We start from the raw sequence: 21,556 nt of genomic DNA on the forward strand, positions 1-21,556 counted from the left end.
AGTAATTTGACCAATCATGCAACAACGTTCACAGACAATGATATCAGTCAATTTTGCATTTTTTAAGTTTTACTTATCAGTGCTGTTAAATGTTGTCTTATTTGTTGTCAGTTTTATGAAGGGTTTTAAAAGAAAAGGACACCCATCACAGTTAACACATTTGAGAACACACAGCAAGTTTCCCTTGATAGAAACATTCTTAGAAACTCTTATGGACAGTTCAAAGCAGGTAATGTACGTGGTACAGTGCATCATTAGATGTACATGTACATTTAGTGTACCTTCCCTTGGGGTGATCTGCAATCACTCAGATCATGGTACATCAAAGGAAATCCAATGAATCGGTGATTAGAGTGAATTCGTGGATTCCTTTGATGCACCATGATCTAAGTGATCGCTGATCACTGATTTAGATCCAAATCACTGCAAAGGAACACACCCTTATTTTGTTCTGTCTTGCATCCACTGAAAATTCCTTTAATAATTATTTAGTTTAAAATGATTATGTTACATGTAAATGCCTGTTTGAAGCTTTTAAATGGCTGTCTGAAGATTCACAAGTTATTCATGAGTATATATAATCATGTTTAAGTATTGTACAAAGAGACACTAGATTTAAACAAAGGTATGCCTTTCGCTTTCAAAATGCTCTTGGTAATCGTTACCAACTTACGATGTTTATATTTAATTATCAGGAACCCAACCCCTGGTCAGTCGTGGCTCTTCTGTCTTTAGTTTGCAAGACAGTGCAGGAAATACAAGCCATAATTCATTGCTTGTCACAGTCCACTTCCTGCCTGATTCACGACATTTTAGAATGCTTCTACTGTCTGGCATCAGTATTTTATTACCTTGAGTCTCAGCACAGGATTGGAAGTGGGTATGTGTGATACATAAAATCATGTGACTACATGTATATGTATACCTTGAAACCTGTATTGAGTGGATTATACATGTACATGAACATTGGTAGTGGAACCAGCCAACTTGACTGGCTTTGAGGACGATTTTGCCTGCCTGGTTTGACCATCTGGAGGAAAGTTTTTCTTATAAAGAAGTTCAGTTCAAAAAGTTTTGCCCGCATAAGAAAACAATTAATTTTGTCCTCCTGCATAAAACGTCAATGAAAGCCCTGTTGGAAGTGTCTTGTCAAGTAATAAATTAATACAGGTTCATTTTACAGAATATGGGACAAAGTGTTTGAGACTTACATGATTGTGTATGGTCAAAATATACAACTGTTTGAAGTAGGTAGAAAAAATATAACTGTTTACTATTAATAATACATGTAGATCCCACAGACACTATAGCGTCATTTATATGAGGAAAATAAGCCATGAATTACTCAAGCCGCGACTTAAATAAGACATGAACTTACTGTGTAAATGGTACATTTTAACCAGTTCGCGTCTTACACAAGCTGCGGATAACATAAGCCTAGGCTTGTGTAAGACGATGGTTTTGAGCTAGGCCTAAATGAGCCGTGGCTTATGTAAGACACAAAACCACTCGTATAAATGGTATTGCGACTTGTTTGCAGCTTACGTAAGATACGAACTTGCACTGCACAAGCGCAAGGTTTTCCCTCGCTCGCGTAATTCCGTGATTGCTATGACAACCAACACAAAAGCAAGGCAATAGTCATGAATAAGCCGTGAACCATTCATACGAGCACTTCATGTCTTATATAAGCTGCGCTCATATGAATGGTTCAGTTTGCGTCTTATGCAAGCCACGGATTGTGTAATCCGCGGCTTATTTTTCTCGTACAAATGGCCCTTATATTACATGATACAAATTTGCTCAATGATGACTTATTTGTACCTACGTCTAAGTAATTTCTTCTCTTATATACAATACATCATTTTCCTGACAATTAGGCTTCACTACAGAGTGTTCTATACTCTGTATTTGTATGAGAATGCCTTTGAAGCCACCTGTGCCTCTATTGGCTCCGTCTTTGGTCAGAATTCTTCTGGACAACAATCGATGATGAGATACAGGTACGAAGCTGAGTAACACAAGTTAGAATTGAACCAGAAAGCTTCATGCTGATTTGAAGTAGCTTTAAGAAACATTTGCACATAACTTTGTTACAAGTCTTATGTAAGAAAACAGAGGCTATGGCATGGATTTGTGATGTTTGTTGCAGGGTACAAGTTGTTTATCACATTCCTATTTACAAAACAAACAGACTAAAGAATAGCTTTTTCTACAGCAAAACTTCAACAAGAGCATCACATCTTTCATCTGATTCTCCCTACCCCTCAAGTTACAAAGCACCGCTGTTTGCTGTATTCATGAGTGGAATTAAATAATTAAAAATTAATTGATGAACGTGTCTGTGCATACCCTTTAGATATGCCACAGAACCCCCACCCACCAGGAAATTTCATTCTCTTCTCTGGGGGGAGTATCCCAGGATATTTTCTGGAACTGCACAATACCAGAATCATCAAACTTTTATCTCTACCCACATTCCATACCCCTGATCCACACCAAACACCACCTCATGCTGTTGTATGACTATATTTTTACCATTCAGATCTGTCACTGACAAGCTACAACTCACACACGAGCAAGTGCGCATCATCAAACATGATGTCAAGTCAGGGGAGATTGTAAAAATTGTAGCATTTGCAGGTACAATTACACGTATGTGTACATCTATTTATCTTAGACTTGCAGATACGATCAATATATTGACACATTACATTGTGATTGTACCAAAATATCTCCTAGTGTACTTTAAAGAAGAAGTACACATGTAGGTCTCAGGCTACACTGCAGACTGTTTATGAATTCATTCTTTAGAGCAACTACATTGTACATTGTTATATAGACAAGAAGCATGTTGGCATGTTGGTACAGCTTAGATTGAGAAGCGAAGTGAATATATACTTAGTGCTCATAACAGACAAATACTATTGACATTACCCTCAAATGTTTTTTTTTTTTTTTTTTTTGTCAGGAACTGGGAAGACGACAACTCTTGTTGAATACACCAAAATGAGGCCAATGGAGCGGTTCCTTAATGTGGCTTACAATAAGTGAGTGGAGGTTATCTGTTGGAAGTGACTTTTGTTTCATGTGTGTTCATGTACATGACTTGCACACTGTACACTGTACATGCATCACCATGAGTCACTGGGTTAGAATTTAAAAACCCTCTTGTATCTATTATCAAATGTGGCTGGGGCCCATGAACTTGTGAGGTGGCTTCTGTGTTTTTTATGTAGCTCTTGTGAGACCTCAGTCACATGTTGTGTGACAAGGCTGGACATCTTTACCCTAAAATTAGTTATTTAATATAAATGTATACATTTCTATTTGATCTTACAAACTGAATCATATCATGTACAAAGCACAATTATTTTTAAAATACCCAGCCGTTAACTTTCTACGCAACTACACCATTTTTTGTTTGAAAACAGGTCAATTCAACAACATGCACTGAAGACTTTTCCTAGCAATGTGGAGTCTCGCACAATCCACTCCCTGGCTTTTAGAGGTGTAGGCTTTCGGTTAGTAAAATGTACTGTTAGTAACATTGCACTTAATAGTATTCGGTGGTATATGTATTTAAATTTATTTTTTTTGTATGAATGCACACCCCCCTACATTTAGCTAACCTTAATTTAGGCACTCAGTTTTTACCCACTGGGACACATCAGATGTTAAACAAGAAAAAATCCCATACCTTGAGAAGAAAGGTCTTTCTTTAGAGATCCTTTTATACAGTCACATTATTGTCTCCAATTTATTATCCTTGGCTGTTTGCTTTGTTTTAATTTTGTAATTTTGACATTCAAGTGACACTTAATTTGGATCAACACATACATGTCATCCTCATTATTATCATAATCAATTCCAGTTTCCCAACAGCAAGATGCAAATTTAGGACCTTACAAATGCATGTCTAATTGCATATGGATTTTAATTGACTGCAAAACCTGAAGCTTTAAATTTAATAGTGTATACATGTACATGTACATCATTCTATACAACCACTCTCTAAGATATGTAACTCCCCTTGTACAGTAGCATGTCAAGAGAAACGAGGCATGACTCGAGTGAAGTGAAACACGCCTTTCGAAATGGTGGTAGCGGTACTGTACATATAGTTTATTTCACCTTTCCAAAACTGTCAATCTGTTAATTAAAAATACTAATTAATTGCATACAGATACAAACACAAGCTCGCCTTTGGTTTGCGGATCAGCACCATCATGAATGCCCTCCCGAATGAATGTGGCTATCTGCATGCGAGACGAGTTGAAGATACTCTGAAAAACTTCATAGCCTCTTCTGACACTACTGTACAAGCCAAACATGTTCCTCGTACCAATAGAGTCGTTGTGGAGGTGTCTTTATCAGAGGGTAGTGACATAGTGCAGTCAATCTTTGGTAATCATGGTGCAGACGTCACTTATTTGAACAGTGACAAGCACATTCAGGTTAGTTCAATACAGTGTAATGGGTTGCCTGTCATCATTTTAGTCACTAATTTGTAGTTGATGAGGTCTTCGGTCCCATCACCTGTGGCTTAACAAGCTCTTAGAGTGCAGTAGAGATCTTTTAAATATCAGTCATGGATATTTCAGAGGAGGAAAATTTAGTCATCAACTAAGATTGTGACTCAAATTAACTGTTATGAGCTCTTTATCGAACTGTCTACATGTGTTCCATCTCTCTTAATCCCACATCCCTTGAATCTCATTGTCCAGAAACACCTTACAAAATCACTTAAAACTAAAAATTTGATCAATTTCCTCTGTAAGCTTATGGAACATGGGGCTACTTAATTTTTCAAGTGAGTGGAAATCAAGGAGATTGAATTTTAGAGACTACTGAACAGTAGTTCTAAAATTTCCGTATTTCATGGGAAAAACATTACATAGCATTCATACCCTGTACACTACATGACTGCATAATAACACTTTAAATAAAAGTTAACTTTGTCATCTATCCCATGTAACTGCATGTAGAAAGTTGTATCACATGCTGAAGGGCTGTGGCAAAGAATGAGGGATCCTAGAGATAAAGATTTCCCAATCACCCATGATGGTAAGTTTTTCTTGTCAGTAATATTCTGTGTTCACTCTTCTGCCACAGTTCATGCACAGTACATGTACATATTATACATACCTGCTTCAAAACTCTGCATAATAAGTGTTATTGACCAAGTGCAAGGTCAAGATGCCTGGATATTGGCCAAGTTGTTGTTGTTGTTGTTTTTTTGGCATGTTAATGGACCAAGATGACCATTGAAATCCATGAACTAGGCTTGATTACCAGCCGCTGTTCGGGAAAGGAGCCTACGCCCCTCCCCAGAGAGGAAATTGAGCCTACCATAAACATGTAAAAAATGAACAAGGTCGATATTCAGTTTGATTGAACAAGCTTGGTCAAGTTTTCTTGTGGGGCACAGCAGGTAATCCCGAGCACGCAAGATGCTGTCATCTTGTCTGGCCGGGTAGCCAGCCACAGCACAGGATTCGGTTCATCTTGCCCGTTAATGGAGCTAGCCATGTAGTAAATACAGAATGATACATGTAACTCTGTAGTACATGTATGAAACTCTTGAGCGTCTGATACCCACATTTTTAGAGCTATGTGAAGAGATTTTCTTTGAACTAACAACTTTCGACTACATATATGAAAAGTCCAAAGTACACTTCATGTACCTCTACCTGTACATGTATATACAGTGTGACCTCGTTGTGTTTACATCATGTGCTTCAGTGAGCCAGCCTTGATCCCCCCAAAATACGTTCTCTGACGAAGCTTTAATTTGTTATTTTGTTTAGGTTACCTCAAGATCTATCAGCTTAACAGACCGCTTTTGGATGGATATGATTGTCTCCTTGTTGATGAGGCTCAGGATTGCACTCCTGGTAAAACTATCATTGTTTACTTGTTATTGATTAGGCGATTATGATAGCAGTGACACATAATAACTAACTTAACACACAGACGTTCTCTCCGATTTTTTTTTCTTTTGGGGAAGGCAGCTGCTGTATAAGGCACCAGTGGCATCTAGAGGCTCCAAAAAGGCTTGACTTACTTACTTTAAAGGGAATGTTGGGTGAAAAGCAGTGGTAGTTCCTTTTCCAAAGGATACCTAATGGTTCTCTGAAATTGATCTTTAGATTTTAAGTTGATATCTCTGTAAGCTGTAGTTCGAATACAAAGTGTTTGGTTTTCAGATTAAATCACAAGGGCATCGCCATGTTGACTTTTTGTATGGTCAGAGATCTCACTGTGGAGCTTTGAGAAAACGATTTCTAGTTGGAACTGTAGATATTCATTCGGAATATGAAGTATAAACAATTAGGAGCACTTTTGTGATTCGCGCAATACGTTATTTTAAAAACGTCTTACTGTGCATTAACATCATAAATTCCCATTAAGCTTTGCAGAAATAAACGTGGCGACGCGCGAGAAATTTGAAATCCTAAAATAGCAGAAGCGAAGCGTCCTGCATTCATTGCGAGCAAACAATTATGGACTTCAAATCTCTGAATCAGATTAATTAACACAAACACCAACTTGTGATTTGGAGCAAAACCTTTTTTTTTAGCCAAGATTCCCTTTACCAATCATCACTGTTCACAATCTTTAGATGACAATAATCCACCACCAATAGCTTGCGTAGCAGGCGTTTCCAAAAAAGCGCACAAAGGGAACAAAACTGCGAGCGAGTGCTAAAAATAGGGATCAGGGGGAGGGGCCCTCTTCCCCTTCTAGCTCACCCCCTCCCTGCTTCACCCATAGTTTTGCTCACCCCAGGCGCTTTCTCGCTTGCTTGTTCGATCTCTCCGCGTGGAAAAGGAAAGGAAACGACTGGTACGCAGGTTACACCACCACGACCAACAACAACAGGATAATTTGTCAACGCTACTGAGTGATCGTTGCAGATTTGAACCTTCTTGCATGTACAGTATATTAGGTTACTGTGCTTATACAGTTACACCAAATGTACTGTCATGTTGACGTATTTTGTATCATTCTGTGGTATTGTAGCTGCGTCAGACATTCTTCTCAGACAATCCTGTGCCAAGATTTTGGTTGGTGATCCTCATCAACAGATTTACGCCTTTCGTGGAGCAAGAAATGCCCTTCAGGAGGTGACCAGTACTCACACCTTCTACCTCACACAGGTCAGTTGTTAATGACTGAATACAAGCTTAACTCAAGTTTTCTTTTCCAAGAGTACCTCAAGTTGAAGACCACGTTTGAAAGCGTTGGTGAATAAACGACGCCATATTACGTACTGCACAGTTTCTTTCGTTTCAGTGGTCACACACCAAGGTTCATTCACAGACTTGTACAACACCAGATCAAACTTCTGCCCAGTACAGATAGCTTTAGTTTGAATGATGACAGTTAAATTACGATCCTGAAATTCTGTGAGTGAATATTACTGATGCAAAACGAGGGTTAGTGGTCTAGTTGTTCTAGTGGACACTCTAAGTAATAGCTATCTAAAAGGTACAGAAATATATTTTAGGTCAGAACTCAAGATAAATTTTCCTTGTTAAGAGTTCATCTTGCAGCCATTTTTCTAAGAGCTAATACTGGAGAACAATGTGGCAACCCCCGGTTGGCATTAGAACACGCCACGATTGGTGTCTAATGAAACGGGCTAGACAGGTTAAAACTGGAGTTTTCCAAGCATAAGACACATGCCCTTTCTGCATGCCTTCAACAGAAAATCAATCCTCATTCACTTGTATGCGAGGCACAACTGCTCTTGCCATGTACTGTATGCAATCATTTAGACTGTTGTGTGGAAATGTGTTGTTCGGTTATGTTAACCCAATGATATGGAGCAATTGAACACCTACTGTAGAGTTTGCAGGCATTTGGGGAAGTACATGACTGTTTTTGTGGCAAAATTATTATCATATGGTTGTTACCAGTGCTGAGTGTATATTATGCGTATCCAGGGTCTATGAGTAGAAAAGTGAGAGGTGAAATTATGGTCAAATAGAAAATCAATACCTGTTGGTCACTTTCAAAACATTCACCTTGGGTTTATGTTTTCGATTTAAAAAAAAAAAAATTATAATTATATTTTCTGTTGATTTTGAAGTCATTTAGATTTGGCCCGGAGATAGCGTATGTGGCATCTTGTGTACTGGATGTATTGAAGGGTGTACGAAACAAGACTCTGGTAGGAGGAGCTAAGAGAGGTGAATATAGTTGTACTGAGCTTACTTTCATTTCCCTTGATGTCTAGAGATCCAGGCCTATGGGGTGCCTCCACGTGTGGGGTGGGCCAAAACAATCCGAAGGGCTGTAGCTGGGTATGGTACCGACAGTGACAGAATTTTACTTAACATTGACTGTACCTCACAAACACAGTAGTTTGGTGGTGAACTCTGGTGAAAGGTTGTGAGTATTACACTGAATCGGTGTATTGTTGTTTTAAAGGTTCTGTGATGGGTGAAAAATCTGGTCAAGTATGCGTTATCACTCGGTGTAATTACACGCTGTTTAATGAAGCAGTTAATGTCTGTTGTGCAAACAATAACTCCAAAGTTGGATTTGTTGGGGTAAGTCATATTGTCAATTGTTTGTTTATACAGTGCTTTATCATTATGTTTATCTTAAATTTGAGAAGGTGCGGTTTCTTGTGAGCGAATTTGTTTAGGTAAATGAATAGACGACACTCTAAAAATTTAAAGATTTTTTCGTGTGAAAGCGCCTCGAGTGAATTGCGCATTTCTTTTGAGCGGCAAGTTTGTGTTTGAATATTAGAATTATGAACATAAAAAAAAAACTGTTTTTGTTAACTACTATTTTTATGTCAGGGTTTACAAGGCCTTGCTCTTGACCGAGTACTTGATATTCACAAGTTGTTTACGGCTGGTACAAATAAACGTGAGTGACTTGTAAACAATTTGAATTTCTTGTTATTTACATTTTGTTATCAAAGACCAGTATCTAGTGATAGACATAACATGACTTTTGACACGGACTATGATATCAGTAATTTCGTATAGACACCTCGGCCTATCACAGCTCAAATTTTGGCCAGTGTGGTTGTTTGTTTGATTGTTTGTTTGTTTGTTTGTTTTGAGTACATGTAAGTATTGACATTTATTTTATTTTTCAGCTTATCTGGGAATCAATGATGCTTTGATCAAGAAATTCAAGTCGTTTTCTGAATTAAAGAAATACGCTAAGGTGGCTCCTGACCCAGAATTGCTTGGCAAGATTAAGGTTTGTACCCCAAGACTACAAGTCTTCTAAAACCCCGAGGAGCTTTTGTTTGTCATTCTACAAGGATAAACTAGCACGTGCACCGAATTTTCTGACGCTAGCTCCGTCAAGACCCCATGAAAAACTCACAGTTCTAAGCAGCGGTTTTTTTGTCAGGAAGAGTGACGGTGAATAACTTTACGTTTGATTGCTTTTGCTGTTTTTGATTGAACCACACAAACAAAACAAAACAAAACAAAACACAAAGAAACAAAACAAAAAAGGAAAAACAATGTGAGCTATTCTTTTTCGTGGCCAAGTGTATCATAATCTTGACTCTCTTTTTCTTTCTTTTTCTTTTATTTTAGTTAACTTGTTCGTTTTTTCTTTTTCTTTTTTTTTTTTTTTGACTTTCATGTAAATCCCAGGCACCCCTTATGTACAAAAACGTTTCTCACCCCACTCTCCTTCCAAAAAAGAAAAATTAAGTGACATGAAATACTCAGTCTTTCATTGAAAGAGTGAAAGAGTAATTTTTAAAAGTACTCGTCACTCTTGGGGAAAAATGAAATGGCAAATTTCTTTTCCGTGCTGTAGATCGTTGAGACACACCACGTGCTACTGCAGAACAGAATTGAGAAGATCAAGTCCAAGGCTATAGCCAACTTACAGCAAGCAGGTTAGTGATTTAACCTACGCGTAAGTATTAGACCAAGAATATCACAACATTCGCTTATCTTGAAGGCTGCCAGAATGGCTAACATATCCAGCGCTCGTTTGGGAATAACATGTACACTGCAGGCTATCGCTTGTCACGTGATTAAACTCTTAGTGCGCAATTCTTGTAAAATGTGATTTTTGTTATCCGACATAATTTTATTGTAGGAAGCTGAAAATCCAGAGGCCATGATCCTTGGGCCAATGACAAGACCTTGGACCTCTTTATACCGGTTTCATTTCTTGTCCTCATTTTTTGGTGTCAGTGTGTCATTAGACTGTCTACAGTCCTCTATTTCCTCGTAATTTTATTCGATCGTTGAACGCGTGGATAAAATCGCGAGAGAACTGGACGCCAGCACAGAATGGGGACCGAGATTCGCTCGCCTCTGCACCCCTCGCCCCCTGCCTCCCCCCCCCCCCCCAACTCACCCCCGCGTTCTTCACGCTGGCTTCACTCTCTTTTTGTTTCGCGTGCGCTGAAAAACAGAGAAGCTGTGAACAGTGTAATGTGTCGTGCACAGAACGCTGTCTGCTACTCAGTTTTGCTGTTTGTTTTTTAATTAATATAAGATTGAGGTGTATCGATAGGCTTCTTCAGCTTTTCCCCTTTGGAGTTTCATTCCCTTATAAGTTTCCAAACGTGTCTATATTGTATTAAAATCGTCAGAAACCTCTTGCGATAGAATCTCAAATCTCTGTCTGTACCACCGCACTTTTCTTTGTCGCTGTTGACGGACTTTTGATACGTTTCGCCTCTTTCAGTACTACGATACATTAATGTCTTGTTACTGTTTATCTTGAGCACAAGCTGTTTTCTCCTTTTTGCAGACATCATTTTCTCTACGGCACACAAAGCTAAAGGACTTGAGTTTGATACCGTCCGAGTCACAGATGACTTTTTACCAGGAACAGACATTGGAGTGGCATGGAGTTAGTGTGATCATCGCTCAGTAGAGGCCGTTTTTGAGTGATTTCTTATTGGTTGTAGACAGCACTTAGGATTAGCTTTGGTTTAGCTTGTTAACAATTGTCATGCACCAGGTGTTCTGATCAATTAGAACACGTTTGCTGTTTTCAGTCAGCTAATCAGGAGCAGAACGGACACTAATCGAGGCCTTATTTACGTGCTCGTGTTGTTGTTGCGACTTTGGTTGATGTTTTTCGTTCACGTATTGCTGTTTCTTAGAACTGAGGCAATGTCAAGAATTCTACCGCGTCTACTGATTTGCACCTGAAGTCTTCGCTGAATTCTCAGTCAAGAGCTTTCCAAAATGTGATGCTACCATAGTCTTGCGTCCTGCTTAGATCTGACGTTGTTCTTCACATTTATTGTAACGATTGTTAATATCTTTAGGTGAACATGGAGAGGACGAGAAAAACTTGGTGTATGTTGCCGTCAGTCGCGCCAAGAGGTGCCTGCAGCTTAACAGTACAATTCTCGGCATTCTTGGTTCCAGAAAGGTAAACTAAAATAAATCACTGGTTTTCCAGGTAATTTTGCATAATCGTGCTGGCTTTATTCATGGCTACTTATTACATATTAAATGGTAACGCAGCTTGACTTACGCCCCGAACCTGTAACGCGTCTTGAGCCAACAGTACTCTACTTTGGCACAGCATTTCGAGTTTCATGAGTTGACACGCAGTATAGAGCCTCTCCACTTGAGCTGGTCTCACTCTATCTTTCTTTCTCATTAACAGGAACACTTCGTGAAGGCAGTTTTACCGAAGGAAGTGACTCAGGTACTAAACTCATTCTAAACTAAACCTATTTTATTCTTTTAACGCCTGCTTTCTCTCAAACTATAATAGCAAACTCTTGCACAAAGCTCAAGAGATTATAGAAACTGATCACCACGTTCTGTTGTTATGTTGTAGGGAAGGCCGTATAAGACATTTTTGTGACAACTATGCAACACCAATTGTTTCGTGTAAATCAACTCTACGACTTCCTTGTGAAATTGTAGGCTTGGATTATACAAAATGACTCGTGTCGTACTCTTGCCGTAAGCTTCTGTCATAAAGATGTATCGTCTGAATCAGCCATTTTTAGGCCCAGTCCACACTACGTTGGAGGAATTTGAAAACGCAGCTTTATTTCTACAGTTAGGCCTACCATCCACACTAATCCCACACGAAAACGGAACTTTTCGAAAAGGCTCTTCAAACCGGAGGAATTTGAAAACGCCGGCCTTTCGTTTCCGTGTGGACAGAACATTTAAAACGGAGCGTTTTGAAAATGATGACTGGTGATTGTTGCGTTTTTCAATTTCCTCGGCGTAGTGTGGACCGAAAGCATTCGATGCGTTTTCAGAGTAAGAACACCTTTTTCAATTTTTTTTTTTTTTTTTTTAATGTTTTATAGCCGGCTATCTGCCGGAGCTGTAAAGGAGAAATCGACTTTACCCCGCGTCCCCATGTGGTCATCCAGAAAGAAGACATAACTTTGGTAAGTGAACATTGTATTCGAAGGTCATGTGATTTGCCGAGTAGTAGTCAGGGCGGATGCGCGCTCAACTGTTCGTCCAACTGAGGCGCTATTTGAGAAGTTTCTTGCCAAATTTCTAATAATCACCCCGTCCCCCCCCCCCCCACCCCTCGTCCCACCATAATCATTGCTAATCAGTAATCTATATGCAAGTTATTTGGAGGAACGACTCATTCCTTATCTGCAGCCTCTATTTGAAGTTACTGTAATATTACTTTTGTACTAAGTTCGTTATACTACAAGATAAAAGTTTGATCAAAAGGTCAAATGGGTTCGGGTTTGAAATAATAAACAACCGAGTGCAAATTATCAAAAACAAAATGAACAAAAACAAAGAATTGAAACAAAAAAGTTCAACTGTATTAAGAAGGAATCCATTAGAAGTTCGAGTGGCAAGCGGACAAAAACTTTTTACTGAGATTATTTACATTGTATTGCAAACGTCTGTGCGACTGTTTTAAATATCTTCTCAAAAGAAATCATTTCTAACAACACCAAATGTCGAAAACAAATGTTGAAGTTCATGCGAAACACTTGTAAGTACTGGTGAAATGAAACTGATGATGAAATTTTACCTGTGTTTGAACAATTTCACTGAACTTTGAAATTTATTTTCTCGAGTTCCCATGGGAAATTGTTTTTGGTCTTATTTCCGGTCTTGTTGTTTTTGGTCTTATATCTTAAGCTTTTAGAAAATACAAAAAGAACTGTAATGTACTTAAAGTTATTCTGGTGCCAGGTTTTTGTCCTTTAAAAACTGAAATTGCTCGATTACCTATCAGATCTCGTCTTAATCATTTTACTTCATTTCTTCATTCTGTAGGGAGGAAACGTCAAAGTTGCTGGCGGCATCCTTTGCCCCTCGTGTGCGCTCATGAAAATACCTCATTTAGGATGCCTTGCTTATGTAAACGTTGACAGTATAAATTCAAGTTCGTCGTAAGATTCCCGAGACTCCCGCAGTCTCGAAGAGTCCCGTTTGAGATAATGCTAAAGGAGACGAGGATCAGGTTGTTTCGTGTAATGCTACGAAATGAAATCACTACAATGTTACGTTAAGATATTGTACACTCTTCTATTGTTACGTTTGAAAATGGGCAGTGCAAAGACCCTCTCTCTAATAGTATTTTATTTACAGTGTAACCGTACACTGCTTATCCTGCATTTCTCACTTTTGGTGCATAAAATGTTCATATCAACCATAAGTGACCTAAAGTCTGAAACGTCGAACGAACTCAGGTTAAAGTGGAATGATATTTTGAACATCCGAAGGAGCTTTGCAAGATATTAAGGACAAGAAGGATAGCATATGATTTGCCTTCGCGCCGGTATCATAAGGACTTCTGAGGATTTAGAACTCACTTTTTTCTTTCCATGTCATTGCCCTTGGCAAATTATATTCTATAATCTTATCTGGTTTTCTCGTTTCGTTACCTACAATAGCATATTGCATACATATACCAATACTATTATTGTTAGAAATTTAAGAAACGAAACGTTTTATGAATATTGTAAATACTTGGTGAAATCTATGAAAACAATGTACTGTTAAGGATGGTCTTTAGTTAGAACAAAGTATATTTTTCTAGATTTAGTAAATTCGTTTAATTTATTTTTATATTTTTCCACTGAATTGTAGCAAAGACGGTTAGCATCCAGGTATTTCCATCCGCTGACTAATGTTGCGTGATGACGCCCAACAACATTTCGCCCACGTCAGACAAAAAATGCTAAACTGCCTGACAGCAACGAGAACGCCACCTAACTGAAGAAGTAGAACAATTACAGAGCATGTGCGTTCTAAATTTTTGGTCATTTCTTTGCCGTCCTTTGCAAAACAACCAAGTGAAATCACTAAGTTCTGCGTACGAACGACGGCTGCTAACTTTTCGTATTTTCATTCGAAATTGAGCACTGGCGTTACATACTTAGCTTGACCAAGTTCTGTGACCAATAGGCACACTGAGCAGATCTAGACAATTGCGAAATTCGAAGATAAAATATAACTTCCTTTTTTTTTTTGGCGTTGTCTTCGGGGTCGCCGTCGTCATTGCTTAAGTTCTGTAATCAAGCCCAGGTCGAGCGAGAGTGTCCGAAAATCAGGGGCGTAGCCAAGATTTTTCAAAGTGAGGGTACTCGCAGGATTGTCATGTCGTTTTCGCCACCTGTTGTAGGTTGTTTGCTTAAAAAAAGCTTACTAAAGGGGGGAGTCACGGGCACCCCAGGACCCTCCCCCCTAGCTATCCCCCTGAAAATCCTTGTTTGGCTTAAGAATCTAAGAAATTTAAGTCCACGCGTTTGATTTGGTGTAGTAAGTTTTCATGTTTTAAGAGTATTTTAAGCCGCGTCGGCGAGCAATTTAAATACTTAGCCATCCATCAATGTGAAGCTAGTAGGGGGTGAATGAACCATTTCACAAACTCGCTACGGTGTTTGACTAACCTTTATCAACTTCAAGTAAATAGCTAAGTCTTTCAACAAGTGCTAGGCTAATAGCACAGTGTCGATACTCTAAAAACTTCGATTGTTGGACACGCGCAATATAATTAACACTTGTAACAAGTAATGATCCGGTCTCCTTTGTTCAAGTCCTCAAACAATGGATATTGAATCGTTCCTCGTTCATTCGCCAACGAATGGATCGACCCGAAGCTCGTTTTTGACATCCTCTTTTGACCGTAGGTCAAAGGAAACGCGGGCTCTGGATGCCGATTGAGAAAAACCGAAGGAAAAAAAACGACTCGGTTTAGTTACAAGTTTTTAATTCTTTCCTAGTTAGTAATCACTGATATTCTAACACTGTGTTTGAAATACTCTGCTTGAAGTAAATGCTCTTAACTGATTGGGACATCGGACCATTTGACATCCCAACTCAATCCAGACACGTCGTGGAACTTTCCTTTCAACTCGAACTCATACAGGCTCTCGTTAGTCAGAGCATCGATCACTTCTGGCAGCCACTCGTACTTCTGTTTCATGTCGTTCCACAACCAAGGTTTATCATCTCTCTGACTCACTCTCTTTAAGAACTTGAAGAATGGCTCATCAGGACTTCCTATGCTGTACGGGAAGTTAGGTCGGTCCTCTGATCCTTGGTAAGTTTCATGAAAATTTGGACTAGAGCCTCCTTTGCCTCCACCCCAGCGGAGGAATCCTTCCAGTTTAGCACTGAACTGACCCTGTATCGTGGCCCTATAAGGCACCGTCACGTTCTTCCTCGCCACGTTTAGTTGGTACCTTGTCGTAGAAAGACCATCGACTGTTTGTGTCTCCGGTACTCTCATGATATCCCAAGATATTTCTCCGTTCTCGTCTTTGTTCACTTGACCGCTCTCTGCTTCCCCTGACAAGGTCACTGAAGCACTGAAGGTGCCAGCAACTGCTCCAGCAACGGAGCCTGGGGACTTGTATTTAAGTGAGATGGATGCACCAATTCCCGCCTTCCATCTGCTTGTTGAGGAATGGACCACAGTTCGCACGGTTTTTATCTCGCGAGTGATTGTCGTTTCTACAGGTAAAGGATCTTCATTCTGTATCTCTCCAACATCTTGAACAATGGGCTTCATAGTGTCTGCAACAGGCTTGCCGTAGTCTATGTTCTTGACTTTAAAAGAAAAGTTTTCGTAGGTGATCTTCAAGCGATCTGCTGCCTTGTGTCCCTCGCATGGTTGTTGATAATTGGCCGTCCAGGTATCTCCTTCTCTTCTAAAGTCCATCCCAGGCCATTTGGTTCTGCAACCTCCTGTCCAGCCGTAGCCCATAGCATGCGCTAGTGTTCCTACGTTATTTAAACTTACGTCCATAACGCGCGATTTGGCTTGGTCAAGTGATGTCAGCGCCCTTGCACCTAACAATAAAAATTACGAAAATTATCTCAAAGCTATTTCTAAAAGTTACGCCGATACATATTATTGCTAATTAACAATTAGACCCAGAGCCCTTGCGGGCTACGGGTCAATAGCCCATGAGGCGAAGCCGAATGGGCTATAGACCCGTGGCCCTTGAGGGCGAAGGGTCTAATTGTTTTAGTATCACCCGACTAGTCGGACAGAAAAGGCAACAATAATGTTAGCAAATGCAAGTTGAAGAAATATTTATTTGGGAATGAAACGGAAGAAAGCTTCAAGCTCGATCGCGCCAATTTCGCTACTCGAGGACTATTACTAATAGTCCTCTAGTAGCGTAGCCAATTGAAATGCAGGATTTGCATTAGTCCACTAGTTGGGTGATACTAATTGTTGATAGCAATCGGCAAGTAATCTTTGAACCTGCAAATAGACGGGATGCAAACTTACCGCTAATAAATCCGAGCAGTTTGGGGACAATGTCAGACCTTTTCATAAGTTTTATTGCAACCGAATCCGACAGAATGTCGAGTATTTAAGGTTGGAGCCCTCATGCAGTCCAAGAACGTTTAGCTATGCTCCACATTCCGGTCGATTTTGTTTCTTTATTCAAATAACCTACTTTCAGTACTCCCTTACTAATGTACCAGGCTATTGTGTTAAAGGTTAGAGTCGTTATGTAACACAAGGACGGTGAACTGTGCTGATCGATATTTTTCTTATTTCAAGTACTCTACTTATTCCAGTACTTCTTTACGTGCCCGGCTATGCACATAAAAGTTGGTGAAGGTGTATCAACTTACTTTCAAGCATCTTGCAACACCTGAACTTTTTGATGCTCGTCAATTGCTCTCCAGCTCCTCGGTACAATCCAACCAATAAGAAGCCATCCCTTCTGCACTGCCGCAGGTTTTCCTGTCCAGCATCCTGGTCATAACAGTCTGGGTACGAGTATGGATGAAGAGAAGGCTTGCAGCAGGCTGCCCATTGGATACTCTTTAGTTCGTCACTAGATCCCCGGTGGAACCCTCGAAGAAAGAATCCAGGCGAGCATGTGGCCCAGCCTTCACTACAATGAAAAAATCGACTATGCCCGATAAGATCTTTTCACTGGAAGACAGAACGCTCCTATGCTTAGTTCAGTTATCTCATGTTCTTTGTCAACCGTAAAAAAACGAACGTAAAGGACTTAAGTTTTATTGATTTATCGCACAGATAGAATAGATGATGATGCTTTCATTATCAACCGATGGCACAATTAAGACTGATGATAATGTGATTACGTCAATTACGGTAGAAGAGGTTTTTTTTATTAGTTTGTTTTTTTATAGAACACTCCTCCACCAGCGCGTCCTCACTTTTTCCGGCATCATCTTTAAATAAAGGATGTTGCTGTTGCCGTTTTGTTGTCGTGGCAAAAATGCTTGCATGTCATCAAGCATCTGAACCGACCCGAGTGAATAATCGCGCAAAGCTGCAACCCATCTAACATCACGGTACCGAAAAGACCTGTATAACGTTACCTGCTGAAGCTAAGCTGCCAGTCAGCTGAGTGGCAAGTGTAAGGCCAGTTTTGATGCATGCTCGGCGGCTGGCAGCATTTTCCTTTTGAAATGTCTTTCAAGTTGTCGCTGGTACCCGTCAATCCGAAGCCTTTAAGGTACAAGAATTGTTCTCCTGTAGGGCACTCAGCGTATCCTGTCTTTCCAATACTGTCTCCAAAATTGGAGGACAAGAAACATTCCTGGGATGCCGTGCAGGGCAGCAAAAGTAGAGCAAAGGCGAGTAGGTTGATTAATCTCATGGTCGGAAAGATTACCTAGCACAATGAGAAACGGACATCAATGTTGTTGTCTAAATCCTTTAGTAGCCTCACTCTTACAAATCCTAACTCTAACCGGGTTTATGCACGAATGCTGGCCAAGTATTGGTGTTAGCCGAGAATGCCGGGACGGGACGGGCCTTCGAGTAAGTAAAAGAAGTTTTGCAAAACCATCGACCTATCGAAACCAACAGGTGTTGACATGATCGAAAGGACAATCATAAAACTAATATTGCCTTTCTTTCTTTGATTTGGAGATAAAGGTTTGGCTTTTTGAGGCCCTTCACGTCGTGACCTGCCAGTACATTAATTTGTCATATCATTTTGACAGGAATATGTCACTTAGTTCTAGAGAGTTAAAATTTTCTGACACTTCTACCAGACCACTTTTATAGACCTCAAGCGCAAAATCAATTCTTTGTGGTAATTATCAGATGTTATAGTTCTAAGAATTTGGCGAGGTTTATCATCACAATATCCTCAGTTCAATGATCGCCTTTAACGTAATCCTTCGTTCACTTGACACTTGATGGCTACTCAGAATAAGTTAAGGACTTACTGAAGGAAGATAATCTCATCGTTTTCAGATAATTAGCTACTGAATCTTGAGACTGTCATGTCTCACGTAATGTTAAATGGACACCACTTGACGCATTTGGCACTTAAGTAGATTGTACGTACAACAACGACAACAACAAAAACAGAAAACAAAAGCCAAGTCTCTTGCTTAATCTATAGCTAGTTAATATTTGAATTATGGAGCTTGGAGTGAGATACTTCTAGGTTATTCATAAAACGTCGTTCGCTCAATACTTATTGACCTATATCAATGCACTCACTGTTAATCTTCTATCCACTTGTGAAGAAAGACGTGTCTTATCAATCACTTAATCTGTTCCTTGCCAAGTTTATACGGGCACTGATCTTCGTCTCTTTACTATTGTTCTTCGTGTTCAGTTTTGGGGGCGGGTCTGGCAGTAAAAGCTACCACACCACCCGCTGCCACAGCACGCCTCATGTACCCTGTCATGTTTCATTCAATTCCTCATCACTTTGGTTATTCTCCTTCCTTAACAGAAGGTCCAGTTAAATACTTTCATTGAAAATGCCGTATACTAGGGTCTTATCTTTCAACAAGAAGATCTGTTAGATCTTATAACCGCGCTTTTAAAATTTAACTGTTTTCTTAGTACTACAGTCGCAACGCAGTGCATATTCCAAAGCAATCTTTGATGATTCATTGATTACTGTAGACATCACAGCACTTGATCAACACAAACTCTATTATCGCACCATCAGTCGTAGCCGTTGTGACATCTCCGATGACGTAATAGTCTTAATCTGGAACTTTCTTCGGGATATGTATGGGCATGAAAATACGAACACTATTACAAACCGCTTTCTTTCTTTAAAGTCACGATTAAATTTAATTGTTTTTTTCCCTTGAGTTAAGGGTTAGCAAAGAAGTCACACGAGTCACATAATTCAAGAATTGCGTTATCTACGGCTATCTTTAGTACGGTGGTTATTTCCCTATCAATGACGTAATCTTTGCACGTTCTGACACGTTCTTTGCTTGGCTTGCAAATATTTAATTTTCTTTCCGATCTATGAACTCGCTGCGATGAAACAGTCAAAGGATTTACTTCATTTGCCTAAAACCACAAGAAATTGTCGCAAAATTACAAATAAATTAATGACCGTCGCTTCTGCCGAAATAAACTTGCAAAGTAAACACGATCTTATTTGTCACGTAGCGAAAGTGAAAGCTGCAACGTCAGCGCATTCCATGGCTGACGTAATACCTTTTTTCAGCGTATTTATTATTCCCTTTAAATCCAACGCTTTGATAAAGCGAAAAGAAAATATATTTTACCCACAAAAAAGAAAACAATATCCGTAAAATTGTCTGTGTATTTATGTTTTAACAGCTTCTGGCGGAAAAACATCACACGTTGCGTGACTCAAAGTTTGGCCGAGCGGAAGTCTGCGTCTGGTCACCGACAAAAAAAAAAAAAAATAAACCACGGGTAAACCTAGAACCGCGCTCGGCCCATGGCCGCGCGGTTAATTAAGAGTCTCCTTTCTCGGCCTATATGTATTAATATACAATACCATATAAGACTACACTTACTGGTCCGACAGGTTACATTCGAACCGTACACACGAGGGTTCTTCTTCGACGATAGATTTAACGTGTTGATTAACCGAGGATAAGTCGATGTTACGACTTTGGGACGATGATGATATTTTTTTGGTATTGAAAATGATTTTGACGGCTGGAAGTTAGCGTGCGTGGGTGGGACAAGAAAGCTAATAAAAATTTTACTTTTGGCTTGTGAAAGTTTCTTTGAAATAGCGTATATGATCTCAGATGTTCCGAAGAAATTACTAGACGGAACGAAAATAATCATACTTTGGCTTCATCCTGATCATTTTACGAAGGCCTAAATGATGTTAAACTAATTCGCCGAGGAAACTTTAACTTTGAATTTATCTGCGCCCGTCAGCGAAGTGTTTTCAGTACGTCACTAGCTTAGAAATCTAATTATTCTGAAATTAAAACTGACTATGTGGTAATGAACAGCGGAGGAATGGTCGCCAACTGCAAACGCTTACTCCGTTCACGAGAGTTATGGACGCATCCAATATTTACAATAAATTCAAACTCAAAAAATCGTTGGTTTGGAGTTCCCTGAAAGGGTACTGAATGACAACTTGCAGTGTTGTTTTAAACACAGTGGTAAAGTGATCTTGTTACCCAGTGAAAAAAATCTTTCTGTTTGATTCAAGCCAAGCAGTGTCCCCTCTTTGACTAATCAGCTTTAATAACGTGGGAAACGAAACGGTACGCTTAATGGTAATGTAGGTCGGTCGCCTTAAACTCTGTACGACTCATATAGGTTGGATTTTGTCCGTTCCATCACTGCGAAAGGCTACATTTTTCCGTTTCGTAACAGTTTCGAATGAGATTTAGAAATTTTACTGGATGGTTCAATTCTCGAGAAGACTAAAAGAAGGACATTCACCGTTACGCGACTGAAAAAAAAATGAGCTGATGCGCGCTTGCATCGCTGCCAAAGACAAATCAGTCCGCACTCGAACTCACAAAGGTTTAGTCTCCTCCGCAGCCGTCATTAGGGTCGTCACGCAACGCTTTTCCCCCACTAACGGCTGCTTAAAACCCGAACCCCATTTGTTTCCGCGGATTAGCCAATCACAACATCCCTCACATATTCCTCAAGCGGTCGCGCCAAGACTAATTATCCAATCACAACTCGTGTTCTATCGGCTACTGATAGTGACACCAACATGGCGTCGCTCGAAGAAGCCTTTATTTTGTTGTCTTCCACGTTCAAAATCCCCAGGTTAAATTATCATCAGAAGTTGGCAATTGAAAAAATAGTTTCAAATAGGAGAGATGTTTTTTGTGAACATGGCTACCGGCTTTAGGAAATCTCTTATTTATCA

The 21,556-nt window shown here is 39.7% G+C and overlaps 2 protein-coding genes across 2 annotated transcripts in view; one reads left to right on the forward strand and one right to left on the reverse strand.

Moving 5' to 3' along the window:
* LOC145502353 (F-box DNA helicase 1-like) overlaps positions 1–14,971 on the forward strand; it is a 21,095-nt gene extending 6,124 nt beyond the window's left edge. Inside the window, exons 3-22 of the mRNA XM_081481649.1 lie at positions 112–229; positions 696–880; positions 1,881–2,003; positions 2,546–2,643; positions 2,972–3,050; positions 3,435–3,524; positions 4,187–4,457; positions 4,989–5,067; positions 5,811–5,897; positions 7,027–7,163; positions 8,099–8,198; positions 8,440–8,561; positions 8,820–8,889; positions 9,125–9,231; positions 9,808–9,889; positions 10,759–10,860; positions 11,285–11,391; positions 11,632–11,673; positions 12,296–12,379; positions 13,242–14,971. Of these exons, the coding sequence (XP_081337775.1) occupies positions 112–229; positions 696–880; positions 1,881–2,003; positions 2,546–2,643; positions 2,972–3,050; positions 3,435–3,524; positions 4,187–4,457; positions 4,989–5,067; positions 5,811–5,897; positions 7,027–7,163; positions 8,099–8,198; positions 8,440–8,561; positions 8,820–8,889; positions 9,125–9,231; positions 9,808–9,889; positions 10,759–10,860; positions 11,285–11,391; positions 11,632–11,673; positions 12,296–12,379; positions 13,242–13,361 (2,203 nt within the window). The 3' untranslated portion in view covers positions 13,362–14,971. The remainder of the gene's footprint in view (positions 1–111; positions 230–695; positions 881–1,880; positions 2,004–2,545; positions 2,644–2,971; positions 3,051–3,434; positions 3,525–4,186; positions 4,458–4,988; positions 5,068–5,810; positions 5,898–7,026; positions 7,164–8,098; positions 8,199–8,439; positions 8,562–8,819; positions 8,890–9,124; positions 9,232–9,807; positions 9,890–10,758; positions 10,861–11,284; positions 11,392–11,631; positions 11,674–12,295; positions 12,380–13,241) is intronic.
* A 200-nt stretch (positions 14,972–15,171) lies between these two features.
* On the reverse strand, positions 15,172–19,449 carry LOC145502486 (uncharacterized). Its single transcript, XM_081481805.1, has 3 exons — positions 17,787–19,449; positions 17,067–17,332; positions 15,172–16,265 (listed from the first exon to the last, which is right to left on the reverse strand). Exons 1-3 carry the CDS (start codon positions 18,065–18,067, stop codon positions 15,253–15,255), a joined length of 1,560 nt encoding a protein of 519 aa, XP_081337931.1. The 5' UTR covers positions 18,068–19,449; the 3' UTR covers positions 15,172–15,252.
* Positions 19,450–21,556: the final 2,107 nt, after the last annotated feature.

Source organism: Orbicella franksi, chromosome 11, assembly GCF_964199315.1.
Source record: "Orbicella franksi chromosome 11, jaOrbFran1.1, whole genome shotgun sequence".
NCBI classification, from domain to species: Eukaryota; Metazoa; Cnidaria; class Anthozoa; order Scleractinia; family Merulinidae; genus Orbicella; species Orbicella franksi.

Excerpts from the sequence above, each read along its gene's own strand:
- LOC145502486 (XM_081481805.1), bottom strand. The coding sequence starts at position 18,067 with ATGAGATTAATCAACCTACTCGCCTTTGCTCTACTTTTGCTGCCCTGC. Across the intron at positions 17,333-17,786 it reads TGGCAGCTTAGCTTCAGCAG|TGAAGGCTGGGCCACATGCT; the intron begins GTAACGTTATAC and ends TTTTCATTGTAG. Across the intron at positions 16,266-17,066 it reads GTGTTGCAAGATGCTTGAAA|GTGCAAGGGCGCTGACATCA; the intron begins GTAAGTTGATAC and ends TTTTATTGTTAG.